Here is a 12067-nt window from a genome sequence, read left to right on the forward strand (position 1 = left end):
TGTACAGTGACGTGGCTCCGGAATCCCTTTTACAACAGCATTAAAAACACACCAACCGGCCCCAATGATGGGCTGTGGCTTTTGTTTGTTTTTCCTCTGAGCTGGTTTGAATGAGCCAGTTGCTTGGTTTGAAAGCCATTTATTTAGATGACAGATATGTAGATGTAACTAGATAAATAAAATGTGAAATCGAGACTCGAAGCAGTGGTTAAAATACACACACTCAGGGGCCACGCCCTCGGACAGGGTGCCCCCGTCAGAACAATGGCTCAGAAGTTACACTGAAAACCCTCGCCCTCCCGCCTTCTCTCCCGGAAAGCAGCTCCAAACCTCCAGGTCCCGTGCAAGACACTCCATTTCCATGTGGCACCCGGCACCCACAGGGCCCCTGCCTCCTCTCCCCCCTGCTCATCCCCAGCGAGGTCTTCAGGCCCATTCCTGCACTGGAACCTGCCGCCTCCCGCCTGGTCCAGCCCCGGGGGCCACCGCCACCCCCGGCCAAGGAAACCGCAGGGCGCGCCCGGTGCTCCGCGGACGGACGGACGGACAGAAAAAGCTACGGGAGCGCACGTGGCACGATCACTTCTCAAGGCGCAAGTGTGGGCCCCGCCGAGCCGAGACCGCGCTGCCGCCGGGGAGCCTCGCCGCCTGCTCCGGCCGCTAACGCACTCCTGCATCCAGTCCGCAGTCCCCTCCGGGCCCTGCGTGTGGCATCCCCGTCTGTCATGGCAAATGTTCTGGAATGTCCACAGAGAGGGAAACGGACGGCGTGGAGGAACGGTCTTCTGGCCAGGCCTCTGGTTTCACCTCCGGATGTCGGAATACTCCGCCTGCTCGTCCTCCCACTCGCTGCTCCCCGAAGTTCCCTGGGCCCCGTGGGCTGCCGCTCGGCCCCGGGCGTGGGCGTGTGGGGGGCTCTTGCTGCCTCGCTCGCCCTTGGCACCTCGGCCCGTCTCCCTGCTGCTGGGCTCCGAGAGGCGGGCACCAGCGTCCGCGTGGTGCGCGCGGGAGGGCTTGGCCCGGTCCGCCTGCAGGTGGCGCTCGGGAGGCGCGGTGGGCGGCCTCTGCAGGGCCGAGGTGCAGAAGCTGAGGATGGAGCACAGGCTGCCCCAGTTCTGCTCGCACTGCGCCTGCACGCTGTGGGTGACGGCCTCCTTCACCTCCTCCCCGCAGGTCAGCAGCAGGCTCACCAGGTCCACGTAGGGCCTAGAGGGCAGAGCAGAGAGACGCGAATGCGACCAGCCCCGCGGCCTCCGGGGGCCGTGACCACGGCAGGGGAGACGGAGCTGGGAACCCCACGGCTTGGCTTGGGTTTGGTGGAAGAGCTTTCTGGCATTACCTCCTGCCTCTACCCATATTCCATGGAGTACTGGTCGCAACCACCCGTTCCTGGTGCCCAGGACGTACCAGGCCCCCCGGGCAGGCATTGGAGGCAACGAGAGGCCGAGACAGAAGCCACCACCAGGACACGGGCACTAACAGTGCACAGGAGCGCACGACGGAGGGAGGCGGGTGAGGATGCAGGTGGCAGCTGTGCAAACAGGGACGGGAGGGCGGGCAGCGCTGGGCATGTTGGGAGTTTGCTAAGCAGGAGGCTCTGGTGGGCGTGGCCATGGGTCTGGGGTGGGGGAGGTCAGAGGAGTGACAATTAGGCAAGTGGTAAAGGGCCTTAAATACCGAGCTGGGGCCCTAGCCGGTGTGGCTCAGTGGATAGAGCGTCGCCCTGCGGACTGAAGGGTCCCGGGTTCAGTTCCGGTCAAGAGCACGTACCTCTGTTGCAGGCCCTCCCCAGCCAGGGCCCTGATCCCGGCAACCAATAGATGTGTCTCTCTCACATCAATATTTCTGCCTTTCCCTCTGTCTTCCACTCTCTAAAAACCAATGGAAAAATATCCTCTGGTGAGGATTAACAAAAAAATAAAAATAATTAAAAACAAACAAACCCACAACCAAACCGGGGAGCCTTTTTGGTAAGGGGGTGGGGGGGAGCTGCTGCAGGTTTGGGCTGGAGGAGCCGCAGGCTGGCCCCGGCACATGGCGTCGCAGGGCCAGCTGGCCTTGCTCTGGCGGTCGCTCTTCCAGACAAGACTTCCCTCAGCCCAGCTCCCAAGACACATTTCCCCATGTCTGTGTGGGCCCTGGTGAAGAAGGGGGATGGGGAGTTACTGGATGCACCCCCCTGTGCACCTGGAGGAGTCTGACCCCGTGGGGAGGGCGGGGGCAGGCCACTTCCTGGGCGGTCACGCCCCCGGAGGGCTGCCCTGTGCCGGGAGGAGAGGCTGAGGAGCAGGGCTGGCTACCTGAGCTGCTTCCCACCTGGCTTTCCCAGAACTGGAGGTGAGGGCTGGCCTCGAGGGGCCGGTGGGTTTGGAATGAGAGCCAGCTGTCTGCGAAAGAAACAGGCTCAGCTCAGGAGGGAAGAGCCAGCCGCTCAGGCCATTCCCTTCCGGCAGCCGAGGGTCTTTCTTTGGGGAAAGGCAGGAGGAATGACCGCCTCAGGCAAGCCTTCCTCCCGGGGCTGGGCGCCGCGTGCAGGAGGGGGGGGGGGCAATGAGCCTGCTCTTCATGGGCCCGGCTGGGAGCAGGTGTCCCCAGCGATGGGCCCTCCTGGCACAGGCACACGAAGCCTTTCTCACATTCATGGCCTCTTCCATCCCCAAGGGGTGGGGGGTATGGAGTGTTGCACGTGGCTCACCAGCATTCCCAAGAGAGCCAGCCCTTGGCCGGCAGTTTCTGGATCTCTCTGGACCGTGAGGTCACTTCGAAGGACCAAGACTTTCTCCCTGGGAGCCTGGACCACCTGGTGGCTGTGTGACAGCCACTCACCGTCCTCTCTGCGGGCGGGCTTTGGCGGCTGGGCAGACTGTGTGAGGCGTGGGAAGCAGCTTATTGCCATTTTTATGAGTTAGTCCTCAAGGTGTAACTGAGTGAACGGTCCTTATTTCATAGATGGAAACATGGGTTCGAGGTGGGGAGAAGGTGGCTTCTGGAAGCTCCTGGGCCTGGGAAGCCTGGGGCTGGGCTGAGAGTGGAGGGGAGATGTTCCTTGAAGGCCTCCTCTGTGCCTGTGTGCATGGCTGACGGGCGGGGGCTGGCGCTCCCTCTGGGAGGCCCCTCGGGGTGATGGGGACAGTGATGACACTGGTCTTCGTGGGCCGAGCAAGGAGGGCACGGGGCGGCACAGGGGGAATGGTCAACTCGTGCTAGTTTCCTCCCGCCTCTTGAAAACCAGCTCCTGACCGCCTCAGGGAGCTCAAGTTCACCGTGTGCGTCTGCCCCGGCGGCCCTGACCGTCCCCGCCACTTCTCTGGGGCTCCAGGAGCAACCTGCAGGGCTGCGAGTGTCTGGCCTTTGGGGACACGACACCAAGGCTCCTCTTCAAGTTCCTTTCCCCGGAGTAAGGGGCCGGCTCTCTTGGGAACGGACGCACTGCCTCTTGGCCTCCTGCGCCAGGGGGTCGGCCTGCCAGATGCTCTCAGAACCCGAGGTGGAGCCGCGAAGGCTGGACCGGCCCGCGGGCTCCTCCCTGCCCTGAGCTGTGAACAGTGGGTGGGGAGGGGTGGTGGGGGGGGGGGTGCTAATCTAAGCTGCGCTCCGAGCTGGCGTGGTGCCTCCTCGGCCGTGTCTAATGACAAAGCCCAGCGCTCTGATCTGCTGTCAGCGAGGCGAAGGAGGGTTAAAAATACTGAGCGGGGATTGGCCTGGAGGCCGCCAGCACCCAGCGACAGGGTGAGTGGTGGCTGAGGTGGTTGCCATGGAGAAAGTGAGGTGAGGGGGTGAGAGGACCACTTTAACTAAACATGACAGTGTTTGGGGGTGATAGGGATGGGGTGGAAGAATGGGGGTTACGTAGATACTGGGGTGACTGCGATTTCGCCCCCTGTAAAGTGGAAAGCAAATTCAGCGCTCATTTCTCTTGTCTGTGGCCAATGCCACACATTCTTCAATGTCTTCTTGCTTTGGGGGGACTGAGATCCTCTGCGCCCCAATCAGTTAAGATGGTTACAGAACCTGAGAAGCTCATTCAGGTGAATGGGCTGCACAGTCGTGGCTTCGGGAGGGGAGGCAGTGGGGGTCAGGGGGGAGCGGGCTTAGCAGGAGGCGGGGGACCTGGTCCCGGGCAGCGAGTGTTTTTAAAGGAGGCCCAGGCTTCCTTTCGGGGTGCACCGCCTGCATTCCCACAGCGGGCTGGGGCGGGGGGTCACGAGGTCGTTCTTAATGATGTGAGGAGCCCTTCGGAAGTAAGGGTCCCCGGGCCACGTTTCTCTGGAGGGGACTCCGGAGAGCCACAGTGCTTTGCTGCTTCTTAAATGTGAAGGCAGGTGTGTGTGTGTGGGGGGGGGGGGGAGGGGCTTTAAAACCTGCAGTTTTCTGCCAGGCCAGTATGGCTCAGTGGTTGAGTGTCGACCTATGAACCAGGAGGTCATGGTTCGATTCCTGGTTAGGGCACATGCCCAGGTTGCGAACTCAATCCCCAGGTGTGGGGCGTGCAGGAGGCAGCTGATCAATGATTCTCTCGCATCATTGATGTTTCTATCTCTCTCCCCCTCTCCCTTCCTCTCTGAAAACAATAAAAATATATTTTAAAAAACACAACACAACAAAAACAAACCAACAGAAAAACCCCTGTAGTTTTCTGAAACAAGACATTTCTCCCAAAAGACAGCCTTCCCGGCTCCGGGAATATACGACAGATTTACAGACGAGCTCCCCGCCATCCATTCCAGGGCCAACGTGCCGTCTCTATGGAACGTGGGTTTAGGACAAACGACCTCCCTGAGTTTGTCAGCCGCACGGTGCCGGCATCTCCCGGGACGTCTAAGGCAGGGCCGTTCACAGCGCTCTCCTTGGGTCCCGGGGATGCATTTGAGAAAAGGGGAAGAAACCCTGGCCACAAGGGGGACCAGTGAACCTCTGACAGGTCCGGGGGCGGGGGGGGGGGGGGGGGGGGGGGGAGAGCGGGCCAGGAGCAAGGAGGTTTGGGGGTCTGTTCTGACAGCTGGCTTCAGGCATGCATCTCACCAAGTCCCCAGTTGGAAAGGAGGAATCTAACCTCAGAGGGAGGTCTTTAAACTCTTGGCCTCACTCCTCCACAGCTAAATGGGGACCTTGAGCTCTGTCTTGTTGGGAAAGATAACGGAGAGATCCAGGGAAAGTCCCTGGCCCGGGGCCTGGCCCACTCAGAACTGACTGTCCATCGCTCCGGTGGTTACTGCGGATGCCGTGGTCGCTTGCCTTCCGCACAGGTATTTGGAGGAATAGAAAGGATTTATCAGGCATTGGTGGAACTCAGAGGAAAGGCATCGTTGCTTTGCTCTTGTCAGGAGCAGCCCGTGGAGAGATCCAAGGTGACTCTTCCCATTCGCACACTCACCCGGGCGTGGCAAGATCCCTAGACCCTCGTGACCACGAGGAAAGCGACAGGAGGGTGCTGCCCCCCAGATCTACGTGGAGTGGGTGGGGTGGGGAGCAGCCTGTGGAGAGACGGATCCGGGGGGAAGGCATGCCACGAACGAAGGGGCAAGAGTTCATAAAGCCCTACTGACTCGGCCCAGCGCGTCGCCGTGTGAGGAGCAGCGGTGCCGTCAGGCTGGCACCCCCTGGCCCCGGGCCGCTCGGCTAGGAGCTGGCCACGGACCGCGCTTCGGGCTAGCACAGCTGTGTCGCCCCCGGCTTCACCGCTCTGCAAGAGTTCGGACCCTAGCAATGGCGTGCTTTTGAAGGAGTGAGATTTCCGGGGTTTATTACTGAATCCCAAGCCTTTGAATAAGTCAGTCTGTATTTCCTGGCTCCGGCAGAGAGGTGTTTGGCTGCTGAGAGTTTCTGACCTTGTTTTGCATTTTCCCCGGGAGGGCATTCATGCACTAGAGAAGGTGAGCTGGACTTTGTAAGGGCAAGGAGGGCTATGGAGGCAGGAAAAGAAAGCGGCTGCTCTCGGCATGTGGCCTGGAAGAGCGTCGTTTTTGGAGCCGGACTACCTGGCTCAAATCCTGGCTTTGCCTCCCACTGCCTGTGACCTTTCCCTCCATGAATCTGTTTCCTCATCTGTAAAATGGGCACCAGAATGGTAGCAGAACCGGGCTTTTGTGAGGATCAAGTGAGAAGTTCACGGAAAGCACTGAGCCCCGTGCCTGGCCCTCGGTAAAAGCTGGGCAGGTGGTATTGGCTGCCGGCGGGCTGCCGGGGCACCCGCGGAGCTACCGGGGATGCTCAGAGACCGGGTGGGTCTTGGCCGAGGGGAGGGCGAAGGGCATTTCTGAATCCCACCCATTTCGTGCTTGGGAAGAGAGCTTCCTGTTTCTATTGCTTATGATTCTGGAACCGATGGTGCCAATTTCTTGCGCTTTTCCTGAAGGTCAACAGGAAAGGCAGTCCCCGGGGAGCCGGGCAGCTTTCAGAGGTAAACACAACCCCCCCCCCCCCGCCCCCATCCGGTGGGAGAGGCCGGCCCTACACGCGGCCCAGGCCCCAGGGACACTCACTCGCGCAGCAGCAGGTCCTTGAAGTGGATCATCTCCACCATCACGCGCGTGTTGTCGCGCGCGGCCGCGCACAGGTCGTGCTTGAGGTAGCATTCCCGCTGCAGCTGGAGCACCATCTCCCTGATGGCCGGGCACTTCCGGCTGATGCAGCCGAACCTGTGCCGCAGGGCGTGGGCCTTACACCGCAGGGCGTCTTTGATGAAGGACTTGCCCTGAGGACGGAGAACGGAGGAGGGAAGAGGGGGCGGAAGACGGGGGCCTTCTGGGGCTCACCCAGAGCTTTCTGACAACTGCACCCCCAGGCCCCCTGGCAGGGGACCGGCGGATGCTTCATCCCGAGGAGTGTCCAGAGTGACGGGATACCTCTGGCATTTGGCCAAAGAGGCCGTCACGTGGGGAGACTCGCAGGCCTGCCTCCTTCTACCAGCGTCCCTCGTGCTGGGGCTGTCGGAGCCGCCTGGCCCCAAGGCAGACGGACCAGGCTGGCTGTTTTGTGGCAACTTTTCTGGGACACAAGGGGACGGAAATCCCAAACTCCTCGGTGGTCCCCAGCAAGCGTTTTCCCCACGTATGAGGTGCCTGCTTGTCCAAATCTCCCGCTGTCCCTCTGTCCTCCGAGCCCAGGAGTGACATCGAGGGGGGCCGCCCACGGGGCCTGTCCTGCCTCAGTGCCTCCCAGCACCCCAACGCACACTCTCGTCTCCCCGTCGTCGAAGGAGGAGCATTCTTTTCCTTCTTGAAAGCGATTCGACTCCTTTAAACTGTGAGGATGAGGGCCTCTGAAAGGCCCGCCTGGCACCCGGCCTGCTAGCATCTGGCCCCGCGGCAGCCCCTCCCCCGGCCCTGCCTCCGAGTGGCGAGGACAGCCAGGCGTACATCTGGCCCGCACTGCTCTTTCCTGGCAACCCGGGAGGGTGCTCTTATCCTAGAAAGGAGACAGCTGTTGGGGGTGTGGAGGCGAGCGGGCCGCAAGTTAGCTCCCTTACCAACCTCGGGGGCAGGGAGGCATTGTGGGATACCCACCCGGCGATGCCGCACCCCCTTTACTATAGAAACGAGCTGTCCTTGGAGAGGTCACCCCTGTTTTTAGACAGGCCCGGAAGGAGCGGCGTTGGGATTGGGAAGCCAGCCAGCACGTTTATTCCGGTTCTCTCCCTCGGAAGCCATCGAAATGTCTACAGATAGCATCTAGTCACTGCACACCACCCGTCCGACCCCTCTCCCTGCCTCTCCGGTGGGCGTCACGTGGGATGGAGGGCAGGGCGTGCCAGCTCAGGAAGTCGTTCTGCACCGAGAAGGGACTTGAAAGGGAGATTCTAACCTGAGAACACACTCCTGCCGAGACCCAGAGGGGAGATGGGTGTACCCCAGGGCTGCGGGAATCTGTTCTCTCTCCGCGCGCCCCCCTGACATCCGGGGGATGGTTCCTCCGCATTTCCCATGGCGTTGCCTAATGGCAGTTAACCCAGCAGGGACGCGTGAGCCGGGAGCCTCCAGGAGCTCAGAGGCACGGCCTGGGCGACGCGGCGGTCTCTGTTTCCCCTCCGGCCACCCCACATCCTCTGCGGGGTAGGCTGCCAGCCGGCCGCGTCCCTTTCTGGCTCCCAGGCACTGCTTTGTCAGGCTCTCCACAGGAGGTCAGGGGATGGTGATGGCGATGTTCGTACATCACCCGAAACCGGTGGCCTCATCCAAACATTGTCCTCACCCTCCAGGGAAGTGGGAGAGGAGGTTCGTGAGAGAGAATGACAGAGGGTGTCACGGTGGGCCCGGAGCAGGGTGGGGAACCTTTTTTCTGCCAAGGGCCATTTGGATATTTATAACATCACCTTAAAAATCAGCCTGCTGTATGTGGTCAAACATTTAATTAACTCACCCCTTGGCAGGGCCGGACCAAATGATTTCCCGGGCCTTATACGGCCCGCGGGCCGGACGTTCCCCACCCCCGGTCTATAGGCGGGCGAGGACACGAGGAAGGTGAGCCTCACGCCATCGGAAACGCATCCGGGTGGTCAGCACTGAGCCATAAGGTTGCCTGCGGGTTCTTTTCGGCCCCGAGCGACTGCGTTTGCCCTTGGGAGCTGGCACCACCAAAGTGGGTCAGGCCCTGCCTATATTTATTATATAGAGCAAAACACCGGGTAACACTGCCAGCCGCACGCAGCGTTTCGACTTTTCAGGTTGGGAGCGGAGGGGCTGCGGCTTAGGGGGACGATAAGCCTGCTGTTCTGGGGGCCCCGGCTTCTCCATGCTGCCTGCTCCCACACCCACGGGGGGAGAATGGATTTCTCCCGGTGCTGTGTCTCCTGTAGAATAGCTTTTGGAATATATAATCAATGTCTCTGCCCTTCCCCCCTCAACCTTGTGCTCCTAACGTGATGGGCCTTGCAGAGCAGGTCCTGGGGCCCTGACATCGTGAGCCCCCTTATGGATGTTTATCACGACCTTTGTCTTCTTGGCCGAGACGCCTTAGGTCCGTGGTCGGCAAACTGCGGCTCGCGAGCCACATGTGGCTCTTTGGCCCCTGAGTGTGGCTCTTCCACAAAATACCACGGCCTGGGCGAGTCTATTTTGAAGAAGTGGCATTAGAAGAAGGTTAAGTTTAAAAAATTTGGCTCTCCAAAGAAATTTCAATCGTTGTACTGTTGGTATTTGGCTCTGTGGACGAATGAGTTTGCCGACCACTGGCCTAGATGACAGCTCCAGAGAGCAGCCATCCAGAGAGACACTGCCCCCCCGCCACCTAGAATGCCGCTTTGCAGGTGATAAAACGCACCACGGCTGAGCCGCTAAGGCAATCTGTTTGGCAAGTCTTTCCAATCACCACGTCATTCGTGCTCCACCAACCCCACACACTCGCGGGGCTCTATATGGTTTTTACCTGGGCGTCAAATTTTCCAGCGTTGTGCAGAAAAGTCATGCAAATCCCATGCAAGCCCCGGATTTCACACGAGTTGTTCTCGAAACACTCAAACACGCCACAGCCCACATCGCCAGCGCTGACCAAGCAGTGCTGGATTCCCGCTGAAATGAGAATTACACACAGATCTAGACAACATCCTCAGCCATGCTGCGGAACGCAGAGAGGTTAGTTGAAATAAAAGTGACGACAAAAAAAAAATTTAAGGGGAAAAAAGAGTTAGAATGAATATCTCAGGATCTAAAAAGCCAGGGAAAGAAAATGTCACCATTTATTCTACTTATGAGAAATAGCCGTAGTTGTAAATATTTGTAAAAAAATTAGCCAAACCTATGTTACAAAGACCACAACCGGAAGTTGGGTCTGAGCACCTCATTTTCCACCCTCCCCATCTCATTAAAGTGTTTGTGGAAGTTCTTAGCTTGGGAACAGAAGGTAGTTCAGCTTTCTAAAGCCACAGACAAAGTCTGATTCTAAATGAGTAGCTTGCCCCTCTGCAGGCCATCAATGAAATGCCCGTCTCTGCTTGGGAGCTTGAAGCTGCTGCTATTGAACCCCAGTCATTTCCTTCCTGACCCCCAAAGGAGAGCATCCAAAGAGCACTTTCAATTCAGCTTTATGATTCAACACCTAAAAATCAAAACCAAATTCCCACCAAGGCAGCGCCTCCAAACCATGGCCTTAGCACCACCAGGCAAAGGAAAACTGGTTTGGAGCAGGCTGAGCATGGCGCAGAGTCAGATGGGGGCTAGCCTGCAGGAGCGCAACCTAGTAGCCAGAGACTCCTTGTGTTTAGTTACTTTTTGTATATTTTCATTGGTTTCAGAGAGGAAGGGGGAGAGAGAAACATCAATGCTGAGAGAGGATCGCTGGTCGGCAGCATGGGCCAGAGACTCCTTTTACAGAGAGATCCGGCGGAGATGTCACTTAATCCCCTAGACTTCCTGAGACCACGACTGGGATCAGGAGTTCGCTCCCTGCTCCCTCCTTCGCAACCTGTGGCCCCAGGTCCTCGGCCTGAAAGGGCAGACTGAGGGAGTTACCTGTCAAGCTGCCGCTCCAAGCGTCTGCTCCCCCACCCCCTCAATTGCACGGTCTTCAACCACAAAATTACATCCAAAAAGTGTATTTTGGAAGAAGGAAGGGGTGGGAGTAGATAATCCGCACTCAGTGTAAAGCTACCGAGAGAAGGAGGGGCGTGTACTTGTTGAGGGTCACCAACTCCCGAGATTACGTTCAATTTTCAGGGAAAGAGCTGGTGAGGGGGGCAGGGTGGGCGAGGGTCGCAGGAGGGGCTGCGCGTCCCGGGGGATCCCTCCCCCGCGCCAGGCAGGAGCGCCCAGGACCCTGATCCGCTCGCTCCCTCCGGGAGTTCCTAATGGGCACGCCGTGCATTTCTGCTCGTGCGGTGAGCTCAGGCCGGTAGCTGCCGGGTTCGCAGGTCCCCTAACGAAGGGGGGACCGCCTACAGCCTAGGAGACCAGGCAGATTTCCTTTCTCTCCCGGAGCTGGGGAAGGGCCAGCCCCGTGCTCTGCACGCCGGGCTCTGCTCGGCAGCTCGCCGGTGAGCCCGGAGCCGGCTGAGCAGGGGCGGCGCACGGTGGGGCCGTGGCACCATTTCTTGCTGACCTGCCCCCGACGGGGGACGGTGGCCGCAGAAGTAGGCTTGGCGCTACCCCCACCCGCGTTCTGAAAGCAATGCGCCCCCCTCCCCGCCCCCAAGGAAAGTTCGCCAAGCAACATCTTGCCTGCAAAGTTCTCGGGTGTCAGGCATCTTTCGAGGAGGGGGAGCCGCGGTGCTGCCGCAGACGGCCGGCCGGAGGGGGAGAGCGGTTCTCCCGGTGCAGGGGGCAGCCCGGCTGGGGCACCCTCCGCGCCTCCCGCGGGGCGGCCAGGGCGGAGCAGGAAGCTCGGCACCAGCCAGCGGAGCCCGGGGTCGGCGCCGGCCGCGGCAGGCGCTGCCTCGGTTCCCCTCGGCCCGGGGAGGGCAGACAGCAACAAGTCCTGCCCCGGCGATTTCATCACCCGCCCGGCACGTGCGGATTCCGGGCGTGCGGAGCCCGGCGCCGACCTGCCTTGTCTTCCGCTCCGCTTTGCACGTCCCGCGCCGCCCCGAGAGTTTTGCACGGCCCTAGGTGGGCGCCCCGTGCCGGGCGAAGCACCCCTGGAGCGCTGCGTGGGTGCCTGGCGGGGCCCCCCCAGCAGCCCCCCGCCGCGGGGGCGCGCGTCCTTACCTGTGTTCTGCAGGGACAGGCGGCCTTTCTGCTGGGAGCCTCGGTCCTGAGGACCCTCGGGCGGGTTGGTGGCGTCGGTGCCGCGCGCCGGGTCAAAGGTGGCCAGCACCAAGGCGAGGGTCACGAACTGGCCCAGCCGCTCGGCACACATCGTTCTCGGGGGTAAACCTCCCGCCGGGAGACCTGGGATCTTCCTGCTCCCCTCCCCCTCCTCCTCCTCCGGCGCCGCTTCCCCTCCTCCTCCCACTTTGCCTCCTCGCTCGCCTTCTGCCTCCTCCTCGCGGCCGCGGCTGGCTAGAGGTTACCCAGCGCCCTCCCGTAGCTCTCCGGAGAGCATGTGACCAGGCCGCGAGCAGCGCCGCGAGTGCCGGGCGACGGCGGGGATGCAGCCTCCAAGGTCCCTGGAAGCTCTGGTGTCACTTGAATGAAGG

The 12067-nt window shown here is 60.6% G+C and overlaps 1 protein-coding gene across 1 annotated transcript; it reads right to left on the bottom strand.

Moving 5' to 3' along the window:
• Positions 1–107: 107 nt before the first annotated feature.
• STC2 (stanniocalcin 2) lies at positions 108–11847 on the bottom strand. Its single transcript, XM_008147598.3, has 4 exons — positions 11637–11847; positions 9364–9506; positions 6483–6694; positions 108–1206 (listed from the first exon to the last, which is right to left on the bottom strand). The coding sequence occupies exons 1-4, from the start codon at positions 11785–11787 to the stop codon at positions 804–806; spliced, it is 909 nt and encodes a 302-aa protein (XP_008145820.1). The 5' UTR covers positions 11788–11847; the 3' UTR covers positions 108–803.
• Between the last annotated feature and the right edge of the window lie 220 nt (positions 11848–12067).

Source organism: Eptesicus fuscus, chromosome 6 (assembly GCF_027574615.1).
Source record: "Eptesicus fuscus isolate TK198812 chromosome 6, DD_ASM_mEF_20220401, whole genome shotgun sequence".
Lineage (NCBI taxonomy): Eukaryota > Metazoa > Chordata > Mammalia > Chiroptera > Vespertilionidae > Eptesicus > Eptesicus fuscus.

Excerpts from the sequence above, each read along its gene's own strand:
- STC2 (XM_008147598.3), bottom strand. The coding sequence starts at position 11,787 with ATGTGTGCCGAGCGGCTGGGCCAGTTCGTGACCCTCGCCTTGGTGCTG. Across the intron at positions 9,507-11,636 it reads CCTGTCCCTGCAGAACACAG|CGGGAATCCAGCACTGCTTG; the intron begins GTAAGGACGCGC and ends TTCTCATTTCAG. Across the intron at positions 6,695-9,363 it reads CTGGAAAATTTGACGCCCAG|GGCAAGTCCTTCATCAAAGA; the intron begins GTAAAAACCATA and ends CTCCGTCCTCAG.